We start from the raw sequence: 22487 nt of genomic DNA, 5'->3' as shown, positions 1-22487 counted from the left end.
CCAATGACCATGTACATTCTTGACACCAGGCTTTACGGGCTCTCCTGTGACCAGCGGTCAGTGGAATGCACCTTGCAGGTCCCCAGGCAAATAAACCACGTCTGTTCAGTTGTCTGTAGAATCTGTGTCTGGAGACAACTGTTCCAGTGGCTGCGGTAAGGTCCCGAGAAAGGCTACCTGCCGTACTCTATGGCCATCTGCGGGCACTGATGGTGAGATTGGTCTTCTTGTGGTACTGTACACCGTGGACGTCCCGTACTGTAGTGCCTGGACACTTTTCCTGTATGCTGGAATCGTTGCCATAATCTTGAGATCGCACTTTGTGGCACACGGAGGGCCTGTGCTATGACCTGCTGCGTTTGACCAGCCTACAGTCGCCCTAGTGTTCTATCCCTCATAACGTCATCAATATGTGCTCTTTGAGCCATTTTCAACACACAGACACCATTAGCACATCTGAAAACGTCTGCACATTTACTTGCTGCACCATACTCTGACAAGAACTAACACTGCGTATGTGGACTGCTGCCAGTGCCACCGTGCGACGACCGTAGGTCAAATGCACCGCATGGTCATACCCCTAGGTGATTTAAACCAGCAAACCGCCCACTACAGCATTGTTTCACCATGTATCAGCATTATCCTTAATTTATGAGCATGAGTGTAGCTTAGTTTACAAATCTGTACCATACCCATAAATAAGGCTTGCAAAAAACTGCATATAGTTTGAATATTAGCAACAAATTCTTAATTTTAAAGAAAGCTAAAACGGCCATGAAAGCAGTACATTAATTCAACTCTATTATATTCAAGCGGTGGAGATGCAATAACAACACCAATTAACAATATCACTGAATAATTTTAAGGCTATTACCTTTCATTAAACCCATACCACTCTATAAAGTTCTTTATTATATACAGCCTTTTAAACAGCTAATGAGAAAGGAAAATTCTAACTAGAACTAATCGACCTGACCTAATGTGTAACACAGCTTCATCTCACCCTTCCATATATTCCCATGAGTTCGGCATGATTTGGCAAGTTGGCTGCTCCTATATAGTCAAGAAGAACACCACAGATAGATGCAAAATGCTGCATTCTCTGGTCATCCTTCTTTATGTCAGGATAATCTAAAATCAGAGAAAAGGAAAGAATGAGAAGACTGCCTTTACATACCAATATAGCTGCAGTTCCTTGGAAATACTTTGTAAGAGTATTTTCAGTTAACTTCAGCGTCACAGAAATAGTTCTGACCCTTACAGCTATGGACTATGAAACTGAATTTGTATAGTGTTTCTGATATTCATATTTTTTATCACCACATAGACACATACTATAATTACTTCAAATGTCATTTTTATAATAAATTTCTGCGACTATTTCCACCAACAATTAAGTTTCAGAGTTAGGCGAAACATCTAGTCAGGATACCTCTTTACATATCGCACCAAATCTTTTTAAGTTTCTCAGCAATACTTTATGGTTGACAAATGCCAATGAGTATATTACATCTTACTACCAATTTAGGAGCTATTAATTTCTTGAACTAAAGTGTCTTCACAGCAAAGAAACTGCTAATTCTTGGTATCTTTAAACTGCAAAGTGACACCAGAAGCTACAAGCAATAATTTCATGATTATGTTGGGTTTATTAAGTAATTTTCTATGTACCTACCATGTATTTCTGAAATTCATATAATTTCTCACACCTCTCAGATGACCAGATGTGCAAAGACCTGAAATAGTACACCTAGCTCACAAAGACAAGGAAAACTTCCATCAGAACCCTTAACTACTTAATGTTCATCACTATACAATTTTTAACCCTGCCTCAGTCCCAAAATAAATTAAAATTTTAAGAAAATCCAGGATGGAATGTAACAATATTATGAGAAGGAAAGTTGCTACTCACTATATAGCGGAGATGCTGAGTCACAGAGAGGCACAACAAAAAGATTTTCATACTTAAAGCTTTTGGCCAATGGCCTTTGTCAACAATACACACACATATGTACACACACACTCATGCAAACACAACTCACACACATAACTGGAGTCTCAGGCAACTGAAACCACACTGCAAGCAGCAGCACCAGTGCATGATGGGAGTGGCGACTGGGTGGGGGAAAAGAGGATGCTAGGGTGGGGAGAGGGAGGGATAGTATGGTGGGGATGGCAGACAGTGAAGTACTGGAGGTTGGGCGGCAGGCAGGGAAGAGGTTGGGGGGGGGGGGGGGGAAGTAGCAGAAAAGGAAATAAATAGAGAGAAATAAATAAAATAAAAATAAAGACTGGGTGTGGTGGTGGAATGACAGCTGTGTAACACTGGAATAGGAGCAGGGAAGGGGCTGGATGGGTGAGGATAGCAACTAACAAAGGTTGAGACCAGGAGGGTTACGGGAATGTAGGATGTATTGCAGGGAAAGTTCCCACCTGTGCAATTCAGAAAAGCTGGTGTTGGTGGGAAGGATGTCATGTTTGGTAGCATGTTCAGCAACATGGTGGTCCACTTGCTTCTTGACCACAGTTTGTCGGTGGCCACTCATGCGGACAGACAGCTTGTTGGCTGTCATGCCTACATAGAATGCAGCACAGTGGTTACAGCTTAGCTTGTAGACCACATGATTGATTATTTTTCCGAGAAATTTGAAGAACATCTAAGTTGCCAGACAACCGTGTTGAAGTGTGTTCAGTCTGTTAGTCTCAGCCCCATTCCGAAAAAGTGCCTTTTTATTGCCCAAGAAATAAAAATGATGGATCACTAGTGAATGGCAATAAAATCGTCCAGAAATAGGGAAAATTAGAGCAGTGACAGAGTTTCCGATCCCTCAGCACATTTGTGATACATACATTTTCTTTTTCTCAGAATGTGCTCATACTACCAGCAGTTCATACATAATTTCTGTACAAAGGCACACCCCTGCAAGAACTATTATAGGGAGGTGCCAAATTTTCCTGAAACAAGGCACAAGAGAGATATTGCCTTGTCCTTAAGGAGGTGCTAACATGATCTCCAATTCTAGATTGTATGCTGAGAATGCAAAGATAGAACTTCACACTGACACTGTTGGTTTTGGAATAGGGACAGTTGTAGAGCAGGTTCAGAAAGGTGTCGAAAACGTGATAGCTTATGCTTCCAGAGTAAGTCCGAGATGAATTAGTCTATAACCGAGAAAGAGTGCCTTCTCCATTTACATTTACACTTATGTCTTCCACTCTGAAATTCATGATAAAGTGCCCAGCAGGGGATTCATTGAACCACCTTCAAGCTACTTCTCTACCATTGCACTCCAGAACAGTGCATGGAAAAGTGAACAATTAAATCTTTCTGTGCAAGCTCTGATTTCTCTTATTTTATAATAATGCTTATTTCTCTCTATGTAGGTGGACACCAACAAAATATTTTTGCATTAAGAGAAAGCTGAAGATTGCAATTGCATGAAAGAATCCCGACACAGTGAAAAAGGCCTATGTTTTAATGACTGCCACCCTGACTTGCATATGTAACCATTATGTTCTCTCCCCTGTTTCACAATAACAAACAACCAGCTTTCTTTCTTTTAATTTTTTTGATGTCTTCCATCAGTTGTATCTAATGTGGGTACTACACCACACAGCAATACTCCAGAAGAGGATGGACAAGTGTAGGTAGTCTCTTTAAAGACCTATTGCATCTTCTAAATGTTCCACCAATAAAATGCAGTCTTTGGTTTGCCTTCACCACAACATTATCAATATGCAGTTGCAGTTGTTTGTTCCAGCCATATTTATTTGGCAAACTATTCATTGTTTTGATGGCCCAGCATTCTCTATGCTGCCTGACTAACCTAAAAGATCCATCAGGTAGACTGGGCAGACACCGAGGCTTCAGGAGTATGCTGTCTCAGTGGTATATAAAAGTAGATGCAAACCCAAGGACACTGACCACCTTTCAAGGAACTCTCTGATGGAACACAGCAGTGCAGATAGAATGTCAGTCATCATTGCATTAAATGACACTGCCGCTGATCAGCAGGAAGATCCAGCACTGCTCTAAACCATAGAAGCCTTGAAGGAGGAGCAACCAACAAAAGGAGATTTCCAATTAATAAATGGAGCTTTCTATGAGAGGAACCATGATGCAAGAGGACAGAAATGGTTGCTCATCATTCCAGCTCATCTATAGCCAGCTATCCTGAAGTATTACCATGACATTCCAGCAACTGGATTTGTGAACACACTAGACAGTATTGGAGGCACATATAACTGGCCATGGTTCTAGAGATCCATTAGACATTATGTGAGCCACTGTAAGGAATGTCAAAAACAGAAGCATGTGCCCCAATTACCACCAGGGAATCTGGTACCAATCCCACCTGCAGCAGTGTCATTCCAATGAATTGGAATCAACCTCTTGGGGAGGTTCCTGAAGTTGACAAACACAAACTGATTGATAACAGTCTGCACTGACTACCACATCTGCTATGCTGTCACCAAAGATGTGTAGATTTCCATCGGTCCATAAATTGTGAAGTTCCTTATAGAATATTTCATCTTGAAGCATGGAGCACTCCATGTGATAACTGACTGTTGAAAAGTTCTTGAGTCGAGAATAGTGTCAGAGCTAAATTCACATTGTGTCATCACCCATAGGATGACAACTGCCTACAATCCAAAGATGAAAGGCCTCACAGGACATTTAATAAGACATTGACAGATATGCTCTTGATGTATGCAGGTGTCGAACTGAGAGACTGGGATACAATACTGCCCATTATGATATTTGCATATAACACAGAAAAGCAAGATACTGAAGGCTTCACTTAATTCTTTCTGCTGCATGGTTGCAATGCCGAAAAAACAATGGACACACTACTCCCAATTCAGTCTGATGATACTCGGGATAATTATGTGAAACATCTCATCTGGACTGAAGAAGCAAGACAGCTAGCTCACCTATGGACCTAAGAGACTCTAATGGCAAGCACCGGCCCAAATGACACAGCCCGGGGAACTCGGTATGGATTTTTATGCCTTGCGGAAAGTGGGAATACTGGGAAAGTTACTATAGCACTACTCTGGACTGTAGCGTATCCTTCAGCGCTTGCTGGGCATGTCATATGAAGTCAAGAAGACAAAAGCATGGAGATGTTATCCATGTCCTCCATATGGAGCCCTACCTACAGTCCATAGGCACAGATTCAATGGCGGGAGGTTCTTTGATGAGAGGGGCTTTTTCCAATGCTCATCATAGTGAAGAGAATGTCATGACATGGCCAGAACACAAGGACCCACCAGCACCGCCATACAGAGGACCACTGACAAGATCTAGATCAATGGTGCTGCAGATGAGTCCAACAAGAATTTCTGAACCAGTGGGTCACTGGTTCTGGAGGGTAGGGAGTAATGCCACAAGCTGTGGTGCATGCAGCATGTCGTAGTGACTAGTGTCATTGGATGGGGCACAATGGGTCACGAGGTCAAATATGACCACCAGCAATTATTTGTTATTTAGTATTTATAAGTTCCCAAAGTTTCTTGAAAAGTCTTATGTTTGTAATGTGTGTATATTCAGGAATATTCAATGTTTGTATAAATATCAGCATTCTGGAACATTCTACAAATGGCTGCACTCTCCGTCCAGGGGATCAGTTCTATATTGCTGCACTTCGATGTCAGTGGTAAATATTCTTTCAATAACAAGTGTTGAACTTCATTGACAATCCTACCTTTGAAATGGGATTTGTTTGTTTGTTCGATGTGACAATAAAATTGTAAGTGCAGAAAAACTTGTTTTCTTTTCACAAAAACGCTACTGAAATTCATGGAGCCACAACTCCTGATCCATTCACTGCCACTGCCTACAATCGTGGTATGAGGGTCTGAGGATGGTCAAATACTGAGCAAAATTGGTTACCATCAAAATAAAAGTTTTTGTACTCGCAACTATTTGTAATCTTTTTTAAAATATTTTTAGCCAGACCATTGTTTCTCCATGAGAAATGTTCTAAAAAATTACTGGTTTCAAAATGTACTTTTTTCCATTTTAATTTCTCATCAATATGGACACCTAAAACTTCTGAAGTTTTCACCTTATTTACTATTCCCTCACCTTGTTTTATGCTTACCATTAGTGTAGTATCTCTAGATGTACAGAACAGGATACATTGGGTTTTTTGAAACTAAGAGTGAGGACATTCACAGAAAACCAGTCCCAGTGGCTGAGACACCCAGCATGCCTGGGAAACTGCATGTTAAGAAGGCTAATTTATTAACCTCTCTAGCCTTCCTACTACACTGGTGTGAAGAAAAGGTGATTCTACATTCTGCTGTTGTGAGCCACCGTATCAACTTTGCTGTGGCCAGGAGAGTATTTCGTTGTGACAGCTTCATCTTTCTACAAGAGAGGATACATCATGCCAGAAAGTAGTTGGATATAGACAGTCATGGGCTAATGGCTGTCCACATGCATCTGACAGAGCCAGTCTCAGCTTTGCATTCCGACTGGATTGATGCAGCCACAGTAGCACAAGAGATGTCATCACAGAGTAAAACAACAAAAAGGTAGAAAGGAAAATTCAGCTGGCTTTCACAGCAACAGCATGGGGTAGTAGAATGTAAAACAGCAGGACACACATTTATTGACATGACAAAAGGAAACATTGACAGGGGGTGCCATGTTGGTTTCTAAGAAGGGACTTAAGTTTGCACCATTACCATAAAGTATCTGTCTTGCTGACACAGAGAGTGGTGAGGTAAAAGCAATTTGCAAGTCCCAGTGAAATTGCACAAGAAATGTATCTACAAATGAGCTGCATTCTTTCAAAATCCAAGCTGCTGACCTTGAACATGATGTGCTGAATCTAATGATCTTCACATGATCCACGATTTTCTCATTGTAGTCCTGACAGCTGACAAGGGCAATACAGCCATCATTATGGAACAACTATGCTGCATAGATTCGGTTGATGCTGGTGGGGCAGACATATAAAAAATTATTTAGTGACTCACCATCCAGAATAATGAGGAAGATGTCTCAGTTTCTCAAGCAGTTTTCATTGGAAGACAATGTCATTAAAAATCTCCCCCTGCAGATGCCTCGACCACCTGTGTTGAATGGTCTTCCAAAAGTTCACAAGGCGAACATACTCCCAAATCTAATCAAGAGCACCGTTGGATAGCTGACTTACAAACTCACAAAGCATCTGACCAGCATCCTTACTCAGCACATTGGTCATTGTGTGCACATATCGAGAAAACAACTACCTTTATCAGTCAAATTAAATTCTTGCATCTTGAAGAATGAGATATGATGTTCAGCTCTGATGTTGTGTCATTACTCACATATGTTCCCATAAAAGTTCTATACATCTGCTCTCTCAGTGTTTTGATAACACTGTTGTGGATTTATTTAAGGAAAGTCTGATGTCATTGTATTTTATGTTACTATAGAGAATATCTTAAAGCATAGTTGCTTTTATCATTACATTGATGACATTGTAACATAGAAAGTTATTACAAGATCAAATTCATTGCAGTAAGGCACGCAGCTATTTGGTACAGTGGCTGCAGGAAGGCTATGCTTTTTTGTCACTTTACTCACAGTGCAGCTGACGCTGCCTGCCATGAGAACTGCATAGAGTAACATTCAGTCGATCTGAAGATTCAGACCCTCCATGAATCTAAATAATCCATATTAGTTATCATTTGAGTTTGTTCAAATCTAGTACACAGCCTTTTGTTATTACTGGATTAATGCTGTCAAAATTTTGGATTTTTATTTATTATAGTGCCAGAGATAAAGATAATTACCTAAAAGTCCTCAAACCAATGCGTGTTTTAACACTTTAGTCACTGTGTGTAACGTAATACAAAAATAGGTCAAAATTATTGTTCAATTATATTTTGTTAAGTGAGTGCATGAGAATGATTAAGAGAGTGTATGTGGGACATATGTTAAAACTTAATATGTCATTTTTCATAAAACCTTGTACAAATAGACCATGGGAAAGTTATGGTACAACCATGATTCAGGTGACGTATGTCAGTGTGAGCTTGCTTTTGTAACAGCCAGAATGAAAGTTTATCAATTTGGAGAATAATTCATACTTCAATTTATTTTGATTAAACAATATACTAGAAATTGAAGTTTTAATTATGTTAATTATTATCATATTATTAATTGGATAAGGCGAGTTTTGCCATGAGAATGATCTGGAAGGAACATTCTGATCAGTCGTTTAGACCAACAACCAATCAGAATTAAGATGTTCCCACACGAATATAGTGGAGTGGGCAGTGAGTAAAGTAGTTTGAGACAGTCGCTTGCTAACCAGTCTATGGATAACACCATGTTAAATAGCTCCATAAAAATGCTCTGAAAAATGAAGAAATAGTGTGTTAATTGTGGTGACTGAAGTGACTGGAGTTACAAACATTTTAATGAAAGTTTGGTGTTTATAAATTAAATAATTAGAGAGTTATGAGTGTGTGAACGTTCTGGTTGTAGTAACAATTCTGCGTGGCATATTTCGTGCTCTGTATGGACTACTTTGGTGAGCACTTCTTACTAAGAAGACCACTGAAACGATTGAATGTTTAACTTGTGAATAGTTGTGAGTCTGTGACTGTTTGAACATGAAAATTAGTTGGGTCGGACTTGCAAAAATTCTGGCTGCTTTTCGAGTGAAACTACGTTGTACAGACAGTGAACTTTGAACGATAGAGCATTATCATATTAAATATGGACTTGATAGCCATTTCATGTGTTTCCATATTAATAAAAAGCAGATTCAGTCTAATTTTAAATGCCTTCTGCAAGCAGAATCCAACCTGTGAATGCCTGATTGTTTAAATATGAACTTTCAGGAACTGACTTTCAACTCGAGTTAAGCGGCTTCTGTGTGGTAGGTATTAGGTAGTGGTTTCAACAACGCTGCTTTACACTGCCTAGCACATATCTGCTACTGCAGAGTGAAGAGACATTGGAAAGAAGCATATCCACATAGGTGGACTTTTGATAAGTGTTAGAGAGAACACAGACAACCGACCCCGCCCCACTGCAACACGTTCACTGTCTGGTCTCATGCATGAGAAAAGCTGGGATAATTCTTGGGTGACATCAACAACGTTCATGATGACATCAGGTTCACAACGGATGTAGAGACAGCTGGTGCCTTGTTGTTCCTTGACCCCTCAACTGCGTTACAGCATATGGGTGCCTCGGCCAGTGTTTACCATAATTAGAACATCCCTGATGAAGACACAAAGAAGTTTGCATTTTTGCTGTTCTGTGGCTCAGTAACAGGAAAGATTAGCTGGCTCCTAAAAAGGCATAAAATCAATTACGTCTTCAGGGCTCAAGTGAAAATTTGACAGCTCCTGAGGCCAGTGACAGATGATGTAGACCTCAAAATGCCAGGAGTATATAAAATACCCTGTGGGCGTAGACAGTTTTCTGTCTGAGAGACTGCATACTATTAAACAGTGCCGTATAGAACATGAGAGATGTTTTCACCTACGGAATCCTGAGAAATAAGTGATAGCACAACATGCAGACACTGTATTGCATTTTATGATATATCTGTTATTAGAGGGACTAATAGTTTCTGTGATAACATCATAAAAGAAGCAACAGAGATACAAATTTGTGACAACAGCCTCAATAAAGATGGTGGCTTGCAGCTAAGCACAGCTTGGAATCTGTCTGTTGAAAGGATGAAGCAAACACGGTTGGCACACAAGAAAAACATCATTGCAACCAACAAAAGCATCACCATATATGGTGCTGGCGCAAGCACCAGTGACATCACAGAAGGCAACGTGACTATATGACTGAGAAGCATCAGCCAAAAGCTCGTTGATTTTAAACCACCTGATGCACCTGGAAGGCAGAAGGAATTTTGTCATTATCAACACTGTTCAATATAATTGCTACTATTACTGTCATTACAATTTTTTATATGATTCTCTATTTAGGACACCATATAAAGGGTTCCTTTAGCCTCCTAAACTCAAAATAAAGTTTCCTTCTCCTCTATATATGTAACACAGTTAATTATGGTTTATATTATTAATGCTGCAATAATATGTTTTTACTGCACATTAATTTATTGCAATTTTGTTTATTTTTAACAATTGTACTGTAAATGTAGGAACATGTGATTCTATCTGAACATTTTCGAGGCACAATAATGTTTACTGTGATGTAATAATGCATTTTATACTGCAGTATGTATAGGCTGTAATTTTAAAATTTATGGTGGGCATAATTGTTTTACATTAAGATAACATGGGAAACCATATTCAGTGTATGCCTTTCATTTCACCCTTGTGGTGGTTGAACAAGTTTACCTTATAATGTACCATGGAGCGAGAGCCAGTTTGACCTCTGATGTGCAAGACGTTAACTTTAACTATATACCATGTATCCATAAGGGATGTAATTCAATTAATGTGGAACCACAATTTCGAGTAATTGTGGGTCTGTGGCTGTTAGAACATGAAAATTAGTCAGGTCAGATGAATGTGCTGTTAAAGAAAAATCCATACTAAGGAGTATAATAAAAAGAATTTGGGACCAAGACAAGAATATATCACTAAGAAACGAGTATTAAACATGTCTGTTATCTGTGACTGATCATTTATAGCCCTTCCATTTAATTAAATAGTGATGTTATTCTGCTCTGTGGCCTGTTATCCTGCCTCTCCTTTTACAACATTCCATATAGCCTTAAGTCTGTTGTCATAATTACTGATTTCTGACAATATGCAAGCTCCTTGTTTTTTAATATCTTTTGTTTGTAACTTTGAGTAGTTTTTGTAATGTACAACTACTGCAGGACTTTATTTGTTCTTGCCAAAATATACATTTCCCTTTTCCTTTCATATGATATTTTAACCCCTCTAATGATCCTCAGTTCTCATATCTTGTGAACTATCCTTACAAACATTTGTTCTGGAGTCATTAATTATTCCAACTGATTTTCACTGAAGAATGTCTCCACTGTAATGCACTATGTTATTTATCCTAACTAACTCTGCATTAGTCAGAAACAGCATTTGTTACTGGGTATACAGATATTTTCTTAGTTTGGGCTTCATCAAAGAAAACATAAACAATTCAAGTCCAACTATCTTTATGAACCAGTGCTTGAAATTCGATAACTGAGATCAAATTGCACAATGCAAATAACATTTTAAGGGAATTTTTCCTACCAGAATCCTTTACCAAATCTACACTGAAGTCGCCAGAGGCTATTGACTATTTGCTACTACCTGACAGATAGTGCAGTAAGGAATCTAAATTGCTCATAAACAGTTCAAAATTTCCCAGTGGTGATCTATATACAGTTACAATTAAAAGTGAAATACTTTTTAGTATTAATTCACAGTCACATACTTGTATGTGTTGATCACTACAAAACATACGTGCCTTAATGTTTTTGAGCTTGTGTTCTGTCTTGATACACAGTATGTCCATAATTAAAAGTTCCAGTTTAAAGACGGTGTAGAAAGAAAACGTCTGCTCAGAATAGTGCCAAATTAGAACCACATATTATTGAGGGGGGAACATCATGGAACAAATCATTTAACAAAAATTTTACCCATTGATATATTACTGTCTTGACATAAATGCGGTCAGCTACAAATCACAGATGATGTGCAATACAACTGGTACAGTTTGCATTGCACCATCTGTGCTGTTCAATGTGGTTGACTGCACCAGTTCAGCAGCCAACAATTGTGACATTCTTAGTTAGGTAAGCCCATCCAGCATGAGAACATCATTCCACAATGGATGGGAAAAATTTGTTTTTAATTGTCCTGATGTCAAAAATCGCATGAAAAGCAAAATGACACAGTTTTTAATTTCCTGGGGCCAAAAACTGCGTAAAAAGCAAAATGACATCAGTTTGTAATTGCCCTGGGGCCAAAAACCACATACAAAGCAAAATAGCATTTGTTTCTAATTGTTGAGAGACTGGCACAAGACAAGTTCAATATGCTGTCCACCGTTTCCTGCCACAAATTGAAATCAAGAAACAGCATGTTCCACAACATATCAGAATGCTTGGGGGTCATGTTCAGAGTATGTTGTGAAATGCATGCCTTCAATTCAGCTAATTTTATGCTGCCCAAACACCAGTTGAAATTATATGCACAGACTCCATAGTATATGGGGATGACAATATGCACACATCAAAAAATATTTTGCATCACCCCGGTTCCCAGAACTCCTGAATATAGACACTGACTGTGGATATCATATCACAGACTCAGTCCCTTTGACTGTTCAGAGATGTCACTAAAACCGCCCAAAGATGTAAACAACCATGAATGAGCAGTGCCTATTAGGAGGAGGGGGTCAGACAGCCGATCAGTTCCAGTCATTCCACCAGGAAGAAGGTACACGGCTCATGTTGTTTGTAGTTCACCCACACTTAGATGGTCAATACCACAGTTTAATTGTGTCCACATTGTTACTTTGTGCCAGGAAGGGCTCCCAACAAGAGAAGCATCTAGGTGTCTCAGAGTGAACCAAAGCGATGTTGTTTGGACATGGAGCAGATACAGTGAGAGAGAGAAACTCTATGACATGCCTCACTCAGGACACCCAAGGGACCGCTACCTATGGATTATGGCTCAGAGGAATCCAGACAGCAATTCCACCATGTTGAATAATGTTTTCTGTGCAGCCACAGGACGTTGTGTTACAACTCAAACTGTGCGCAATAGGCTGACGTCCATGGCTAGGTCCATCTTTGCAACCACGACACCAAGCAGTGAGGTACAGATGGGCCCAACAACATGCCGATTGCACCACTCAGGATTGGCATCACATTCTCTTCACCAATGAGTGTAAATAAGACTTAAACCAGACAATCGTTGGAGACGTGTTTGGACTCAACCCGGTCTGGCTGAATGTCTTAGACACACTGACCAGCAAGTGCAGCAAGGTGGAGGTTCCCTGCTGCTTTAGGGTGGCTTTATGTGGGGCGGATGTGCACCGCTGGTGGCCACAGAAGGTGCTCTAACGGTGTACGATACATGAATGCCATCCTCTGACCGATAGTGCAATCATATCAGCAGCATGTTGGCAAGGAATTCATCTTCATGGACGACAATTCGTGCCCCCATCGTGCACATCTTGTGAATGACTTCCTTCAGGACAAGAGTGGCCAGCATGTTCTCCAGACATGAACCATATCAAACATGCCTGGGATAGATTGAAAAGGGCTATTTATGGACAACGTGACACACCAATCACTCTGAGGAATCTACACCAAATCGTCATTGAGGAGTGGGACAATCTGGACCAAGATTGCCTTGATGAACTTGTGGAAAGTATGCCATGACGAATACAAGCATACATCAATCTGGACCACCACCTTCGAAGGTCTCGCTGTATGGTGATACAACATGCAGTGTGTGGTTTCCATGAGGAATAAAATGGGCGGAAATGATGTTTATGTTGACATCCATTCCAATTTTCTGTATAGGTTCCAGAACTCTCAGAACTGAGGTGATGCAAAATCTTTTTTCTGTGTGTATAACATGTTAATGGGCAAAAACATATTTAATATGAAGCCAGAAATTTTAAAAATGAGGTTACAGCAGATTCTGTGTGAGAAATGCTACTATTCAATACAAGTATTCATAGATGATGAAATGATGATCTGAGCAATGGATAATCAAGTGTACGATTTTATTGTATGAATGTATAATAAAATAGTATTATTATTATTATTATTATTATGCTGTCTGTTAACATCAGCTGTTCTTCATTTATGGTGAAATTTTACCACAATTTGACATATCTCCTGTACCTGAATCAAATGACTTAGATTATGTGTGTTACAAGACAAATAAACCACAATTCACAAAAAAAAACACATCATCTCTCAAATGACTCCACAGGCAGAAGTCACATGGATTAAGATCAGGTGATTCAGAAAGCCAGGCTGTATGGAAATGATGGCTGATAATTCTGACATTTCCAAAATGCACCTGCAGCAGCCACTTCAGTGGCAGTACAATGCGAGGAGTACCATCTTGCATAAAAAGAATTCTACCCACGCAGCCATGCTGTTGAAGGGATGCAATAACATTGGTGCGCAAAACTCTCTCAAAGTGTTTGCCTGTGACAGTACAGATAACAGGACCTGCAAGACTCATCTCCTAAAAAAAATTTGGCATTATGATAAATGATGCCGTCAACTCACACCATACAGTCGCCTTTGCAGAATGAAGTGGTACCAGTTGATGTATGAGTGGATTAACCATTGCCCATGTTTTGCCATTCTATGTATTTACAAGTCCTTAGAGATGGGACTGGGCTTCATCTGTCCACAGAATGTTCCATTGCCATTCACTGTGCAATACCTTGTGAGGAAGAAACTTCAGAGTGAATGTTTGTCTTGCTGGTTATTCTGTATGAATAGCAGTGCAGGATGTTTTATACGATTTTATGCACTGTGTTTGCAGGCATGTCCAATGTTCGGGCAATTATCCATGCAGTGCACATTTTCACACCACTGTTCGACCCCTCCTGTAATGCTGCAGCCACATCTTCGAGACACGTCAGATCAACTGCTTTTCTCCCTCTGCCACATTGCACTTCAAAAGAACCTGTATTTTTAAATTTTATAATATTTTCTGCAGACCCTTAGCAGACATTGTACTAATGCCTTTTTAGAATAACCTTGAATGTCTGGAACTACTGCAGGGCTACTGTCATTGTTCTTGTAGAAGAGCTTTACCAGCAGTGTGCAGTCCTCAATCATGTTAGGAGTCTCAAACGCAACTGCGTGTCACACATCTGATGGTCTGTATATTCTAATGCTTATAGTGCTATTGATCAACTTTTCATTAAATTTTTATTTATTTATTTTTTCATTCCATGACATTTCCCACTGCATCAATAACATGCTGTTCAAATTTGACAGCATTCTGAGTAGTAGTTCTCTTTCTACAGTGTTTTGAAACTCGAACTTTAATTATGGACACCCTGAATGTAACACCTCCCTCTTTTCGCATATTCAAGTTCTGCTGTCTGTACTATTGCATTCAGTTTGTGATGTAGAGGCATTTCTCATTGCTTGATTCTCCTTTTAGTTCAGTTCCTTTGACAATGGCAAAATGCCAAAATGCAAAAGAAAGAAACAGAACAAAAATATTTTGTGGTCAAGATGAGAGTTTGATTGTACATGTAGAACATGACTACCACATTTTATAAACCTTTCATGCAATATAGAATGTGAAAACAAGTTATAGTCAAATGACAAATGATCAAGCCTGTACAAAGGACTCTCAAATACTTTTAAACCTACCATGAAAGTAACACATTATTGTCACCATGAAGAATTAGGTTTTGATGTCCATATTTTAAACATCTCTATAATTTGAAATTGTACTGTCTCATATACTACTCCATCATAACTGTTTCCCGAGAGTAAAATCAAAACGTGTCTCAATATTGCCATTGCAAAAAGGAAGAAATATTACAATTCTCTTCTTAAAAGTGTTGCAACACTGTACCATTTGCCCCGATTCAGTGTCCTGTCTCTATTAAATGACTTTACACATGCAAACATAATGATTTATTTGTCTTTTTTACAACAGACCATTCTTCTTACACTTGTTTTCCTGATTTTAAGACAATAACCCCCTCAAAAAACCAATCAGAATACAGTCTCCCTGAAGTACAAATCCACTATCAGTACTTTCTTTTCCAATTATGACATCCTTAAATGCCAACTCATCAATTGCAATAGAAAAACCATTAGCAAACAGCTTGATGGAAGGGGGCAAGCTTAGAGTTTAATGTCCAACTGACAGCACAGTTATTAGAAATGGCACACAAGCTCAGATTGTGAAAGGATGAAGAAGAAAAATGACTGTGTCCTTTTCAAAGGAACCATACCACCATTTGTCTGGAGGGATTTACAAAAGTAATGGCCAGATGTTGATTTGAACCGTTGTCCTTCCAAATGCGAGTCCAATGGGCTAACTGCTGCACAACGTTGCTCAGTGGAAACAGCTTCAGTTAGTATGGAGTTGAGATGGGCATAACCACTCTTTTCAGGGATTGGATCCGAATCACTCAATCACTGGAATGAACTAGCTCTTTTTCATGACTCACCAATCACTTACTAAAATAAATTAAACGAATATGCCTTGTCTTATTAAGTCATTTTTACTTTACTTTAAACTGTTTTGAAAGGATGCTGAAAGAAGATTAATAAGTTTCCATTATATCCCTTGTAGATTTAAGATTTCCAACAAGTCCTACACATTATTTTCAGTAGAAATTAAAAATACCATAACTAAATTCTGAATATTTTTGTCAACTTAGAAAATTATAAAAATTAAACTCAATCCTGCAACTTTTACATAATTTTATTAAAATAAAATAAAATACAAAAAAATTACAACATAGATGAAATTAATTTTCTACCTCTTGAAATTATCTACTGTTGTTTATAATCAACACCAAAATAAAAGTTTCTAAGAAGTTGGAACGAATTGATGTTATGACTTATATATATGAAAAAATTTGACCAATTTTACTCAAAGTGAGTTGGTTTGTATTCTTGGTGCATGTCTGTCTTCTTTTGAAAAGATATGCTCACAGAGTACACACATTATTCTTTCTTACTTCTTTTCAGGAGAGCCTGGGGAAACATTACTTACAGTAGTTTTCTGGATTTCCCCAAGTTTAAAGGAATCACAGCTTCTTGGAAATATGCTGCAGATCAATATTTGTCTGGTTTGACAATTGCTACAGGTCCTGGGGCATAGTTTCCTTGCGTCTGGCTGATGGTATCCTCAAACTCATCTCACATAGAAGAATTCACACCTGTTATGGTAGTAGCCAGTAGATGACTGGTCTGTACAAAAAATTCTTGTATTTCAGCACGCTTGCATAAGACAAATCAACTCCCCCCCCCCCTTTTTTTTTTTTTTTTTTTTTTTTTTTTTTTTTTTTTTTTAAGAAACAAAGCAGAGATGTTTGTTTGCCCTCACCAACAGTTTCCTGTATTGTCTTTTGTGGTGCATGTTGAACGAGATATAAAGAATGTGCAAAGCACGGAGCATGTGGAAGATGCAAAAGCATGGCAGCTGATTTCATGTTTGGAGCACTGTCCATTATTATAACAGTGATTTTTGTGTTGTCATATGCTATCAATACCATGCCAGTCACGCAACACACACCCTCTGCAGCACGCGTGACTAGTGGTGCCATGGAGCCCGCATAAGGAGGCGTTGCCAGATAGTCTGCTCGTGGAGTTCTATTGGTGCATTTGAAGCATTACTAGTTTGCCTCTGTTGTTACTATATATGATGAACCTGCTTGTCTCACGGACCCTTTCGACTATATTTGGACTTGCTGAAAAAGTTAAGTAAAACACAGTGACATACATATTACATGTGTTTATCACTATTTTAGCTCTCTGTCTCTGCACCCACCTATTGTTTGACACCCACATCTGGGCTGGCCCACCAACTGGCGATGAGGCTGTTCCAATGGGTGCTCAACTACGTCTTTTCGTTCACCATAATACCATGTGACTTTGACTTAAATTGCCTTCTTCTTCTTCTTTGTTTGAAAAACATTGCCTCCTCACCTTGCGTGCCCTGATTTGCATTTGTGTCATTGTTTTACAACATGTGCCCTGCACTTGGCTGTATTTTTTTTTTTTTTTTTTTTGCATTTTTCAGAGGATAACATTTCTAGTTTTTTCAATGGTTGTGCATTCTTTCTCTTGTTTCTCATAATTTTTTTATGTATTGATCATGGTCAGTCATGAACTTTCAGTAACACACACTGTTCAGTTTCAGGGGCGGCAAATGCAGCAGTTTATGAAAATGATGACCACATTGCTCACTGAACAAGCAAACACACTGTCACCACCCACAGCACCACCACAACTAGCATTGTCAGTGTCAGTACCGCCATTCTGTGCATTTTAGTCTGCATATACTCGTGACACTGAATGAAGGCAGGGACACAGGGGCACCCGCAGGCGGGGGTGGGGGGTGGGGGGGGGGGGCAGTTGCCCCTAGCGAGAATTCATTCAGTTTACGAATATAAAAAATACCTGTAACTTTAGGGCTCAGTTATGTATGATTTAAAATACCTGTAAAATTACCACTAAAATAACCGGAAAATAGCGATAAAATGACGTAAAAATGATATAAAACATATGTAAACAGAATTACAGGATGAACTAAAGCAATGAAAAACTTTAAAGGAGAATCGAACTAAAATTAAAAAATGATGATTAATTTAGAAATGGTGTGTTTTTCTTTACGAAATCTTGTTCGTTGAAGATGTGCAAAATTGTTATATATCCGTCTTGCAGCTATTGCCTACCAAGTTTCTTTATTTTTATTTCTACACCTACACGTGGTAGAAATTAACAACAGCAAATGAGGTAACAATGGGAATAATCAGATGAACCAGCAGTTTATTGTTAACTTTTCCAAATGCATTCTTGAGCAACACTTAAGCGTTTTTCCTGAGGGCACGCCCACTGTTCGTACCTTACATATTAAAAGAATCAAACGTAAAAAAATGATATCTTCCTTGAAAAATAATCTACGATACAGTATCTATATGACGAAAAATACAAAATTAAAGATAGGTATCTATAGCCGGAATATTCGAGATTTTAGTAACTGTAAACAATGCATACCTGATAGGGAAAGACCGTTTACATGTTAATAAACTCTGGGCATTACTAATAAGCTATAATAAAATAAAGCGAATCGGCCGATCGACAAACTACTACATGTGTATGTGGCCCCATGAAGAATGGTGAGAGTTCCATCTCGAAAATGTTGACTTATAGGGTACTAAAATGTCACCCTCTCTGTTCCCACCTCACTAGGTACAAACCTCTTCATAAACCTCAACTGGCAACACAATACAGTTGCACAACAAAACACACTCGGCAAAATTTTATTCTTTCAAATTTCAAAAAATTGTCAGGCGCTAATTTAAATGAGCGTATTGTATTATGTTCCTTTTCGTTTGCTGAAGAAGTGTTCGAGGGTACTGTGTTGCCACTAAAACGCTACTTGTCTGTAGAAGTAGACAATATTCGTCATTGGAACTACTGTCAACGAACGTGATCTAGCAGGGTGTGGCGTGAGCTACCTTCATTTCCGGAAGGTTCTAGATGAGTCTTGCCACGTTCTAATAGGGACATATCGCATAAATATTTCCACATCCATCGCAAGAAACCGCTCCAAACAATCGCGCGAAACTCTAAAGTCCCTGGCTTGCAGTCTAATAGCCACCGCGCTGTTGCATTGTTGAACCAAAACGCCTCCCTCCCTTCTACCACTGTGACGATTTCAGCTTCTGTCCTTTAGTCATCGCTCAGCTCGGTTCGGCATCGCATCGCGTTAAGGGTTGTGTAAATTCATTGTTACTTGTAAGTGGACAGTGGTGCATGATTGTGGTTTGCATAGAAGTTTGTGCGTTGTGAATGTAAAAGCGCAGTGTATACAGTGACAAAATGACCGATATACGTAAAGTTTTTTGTACCTCATAAGCGAATGAAAACTACAAATGAAAGTGCAGGTGTCGAAGAAGATACTGTCTACGATGAGGTATCACAGGAAAAGGGTAAGTCAAACGCAACCATCACTATTAAAAATTTCAGTAGTTGCGCTGATGGAGAAAATAAAGACGAAGCCAGTACCTCTGCTGGCTTCAAGTGCGTTCATGAAAACGGTAGTAGTATCCTGGTCAGTATTCCCGATGTCGGAAATTACATTGAAAAAAAGGATATTGACAATGCCTAAAGTATAAGACTTTATTGAATCCATGGCAACCTGAAAAAAGTTATAATTTTAAGAATGACATAGACAGCACAAAAAGAACATTTCGCCCTGACTGGCTGTCAGGCTGGTCTATTCTAAAGCAATTAATGGTGCCCTCTGCAAGTTGTGTGTGCTTTTCCGCCCACGCATAACGCATGGCAGTCATCATGGCGCATTCATAAGCCGCCCATTCACAAATTTCAAAAAGTTCCATGAATGTACAAAAGTGCATATGAATTCCGAGTGGCATAAAGATGTAATAGAAAAGTCAAATAATTTTATTAGTGTTGTGACAAGCAAAACTAAAAGTGTGGAAGAACTCGCCAACGAGAATCTTGCGAAATTAGTACAAACTAATCGTGCAAAGTTAAAATCACTTGTTTCTTGCGTATTGTTTTGTGCATTACATGACTTACCTTTAAGAGGAAAAACAAATTCAAATGCTGTATTTGATGATTTGTTACAATTTAGAGTACAGTCAGGTGACGAGACATTACGGAAACATTTTGAGGGTGCGCCTAAAATGCTACCTATGTTTCTCATAGAACCCAAAATGATTTATTGATGTATGCGCCAAAGAACTAAGAAATGATTTGATTAATACCATCAATGACAGCGAATCATTTTCAGTTTTGGCAAACGAAACAATGGATATTGCAGGCACAGAACAACTTTCACTTTCTGCATGTTATCTTGACCTTGCAACTAATGTTGTCAGAGAAGACTTCCTTGGATTTACACCATTAGCAAGGTTAGATGCAAAACATATCTCCAACACAATAATATCTACTTTATCTGTCTGGGGTTTAAATTTAGATAAAATGGTAGGACAAGGCTATGATGGGTGCAGTACCTTGGCGGGTAAAATTGGGGGAGTACAGAAGATAGTTGCTGAGAAATATCCCAAGGCACACTTCTATCATTGTGCTAGCCATAGACTTAATTTAGTCGTGAATGATTTGAACACCGTACCAGAGCTTAAAAATGTCAGTGGTACTATCAAAGAAGGAATTTCTTTTTTCCGAGGGAGCACGCAAAGGAAAGTCCTAGTTGGGAACCTTCAAAAACTGTGTGAGACACGCTGGTCTGAGAAGCATAAGTCTATAAGGAAATTTAATAATAAGTTTTTAGAAACTGTTGAAACATTAGCAATTTTACATAAAGAAGGAGATCGTGAAACTAGGCAGAAAGCCTGGTAAGTTTACTGTACACTTACTTCTCCAACATTTATTGCTACATTAAAAGTCATAGCAAAATATTCAGCCAAACTAGAACCTGTTACCAATATCCTACAATCAGTAAACATTAACTTGTTAGAAGTTTCAGAACACATTCAAGGAATTGTAAAAATGTTATTGAATGACAGAGAAAATGCGGAAGCCGAATTTGAAATGATAATGAAAAGTGCTGAAAGCAACTATATTGCACTTGGAATAGATGTCACTGGCATTAGACAATTGTAAGTTGTTGCACGACAAATGCATCGTTCAAATCATCCATCAGTTTCTGTCACTGAGTAATACAGAAAATCTCTCTTTATTCCATATTTGGATTCCCTAGTCCAGTCCTTGCAAGAACGGTTTTCAGAAGAAAACAAGGCATCTTTTGAGATTCTCTGCATGCGCTCAAAGGTAATGAAATCCCAAAGCGACCTAAATATGAAAAGGATAATTGAAAATATCAAAAGATTTTTATGGCGATCTTTTAGATAACTTCACTGAAGAAGCGTGGACATGGATCAATATTTGGAAACGCGATAAAAATAACTGAAGGAGATATTGCTGAATTAAGCCTGACTGATCTACTGGACAAAGCCAAATTCTTGCCCGCTGTAGCTTCAGCCTTGAAGATAGCCCTTAGCTTACCGGCAACCACCTGCTTTACTGAAAGATCTTTCAGGTTCTTAATTACCACAGTAATATTTTTCTGATTGTAATTACTTAATTAGAAAAACTTTGAAACAATTTCTTAAGTCAGATGAAACATTTCTTCTAATTATTTTTAAATCTTGTTTTAAATATTATCACAATAGTGTAATTGGAGAAGGTTACACTGTATGAATTAGTATAGGCCTACATCATGTTTGTTTGCAGCATTCTGAGGCGCGTGAAACCGTGGCTAAGAACTACCACGGCAGATAATCGACTCAGTTGTTTGTGTATGGTGTCAGTTCATCGTGATAAGGTAAAATCGGAGGAGGAGTCCTTTATCGAAAAAGTGGTAGATAGTTATGGGAAGGACCCGAGACGAATTCAATTTCTGTTTACGTAATGCAGGTATGTGAGTAGTCAAGTTTTGTACATTATTAGTAACAGAACCGATTTCCACAATCGTATGCCGTCTTTTGTTCTTAATACTAAATTTACAACAGCATTTCAAACTACATTAATATGTTTGTAACAATAAAACAGTCACATCATCCTTACAACCAAAGTTTACAAAATTTGTTACGACATGAATCTGTTATGGGTTGTGAAAATTATTGTTTACATTTAGTTTTTACTGTACAAAATAGAATGTAAAGCCCTGGTTTTTTTTTTCTCTTTTCAGGGGACTAACAGAGAAAAGTGTAAATAGCAAGAAAAGGTATTGAGGCAGGCGAAAACGAACGATATATTCTTACTTAAAAAGAGAGAATTTATTTTTACCTATTTAACAATCTGAAATTATTA

General features: G+C 38.6%; 1 protein-coding gene across 3 annotated transcripts in view; it reads right to left on the bottom strand.

Annotated features, from left to right (window-relative positions):
• LOC126298639 (histone-lysine N-methyltransferase SMYD3) overlaps positions 1-22487 on the bottom strand; it is a 104775-nt gene that overhangs the window by 47604 nt on the left and 34684 nt on the right. For all 3 annotated transcript variants that reach the window (XR_007552635.1, XM_049990051.1, XM_049990052.1), the window contains exon 4: positions 1004-1131. Coding sequence is in view for 2 of the 3 variants with exons in the window: in XM_049990051.1 (XP_049846008.1) it covers positions 1004-1131 (128 nt within the window). In the remaining variant the exon portion in view is untranslated. The remainder of the gene's footprint in view (positions 1-1003; positions 1132-22487) is intronic.

This window comes from Schistocerca gregaria, chromosome X (assembly GCF_023897955.1).
Source record: "Schistocerca gregaria isolate iqSchGreg1 chromosome X, iqSchGreg1.2, whole genome shotgun sequence".
Taxonomy (NCBI): domain Eukaryota; kingdom Metazoa; phylum Arthropoda; class Insecta; order Orthoptera; family Acrididae; genus Schistocerca; species Schistocerca gregaria.
This window is presented reverse-complemented; position numbering and strand designations above follow the sequence as displayed.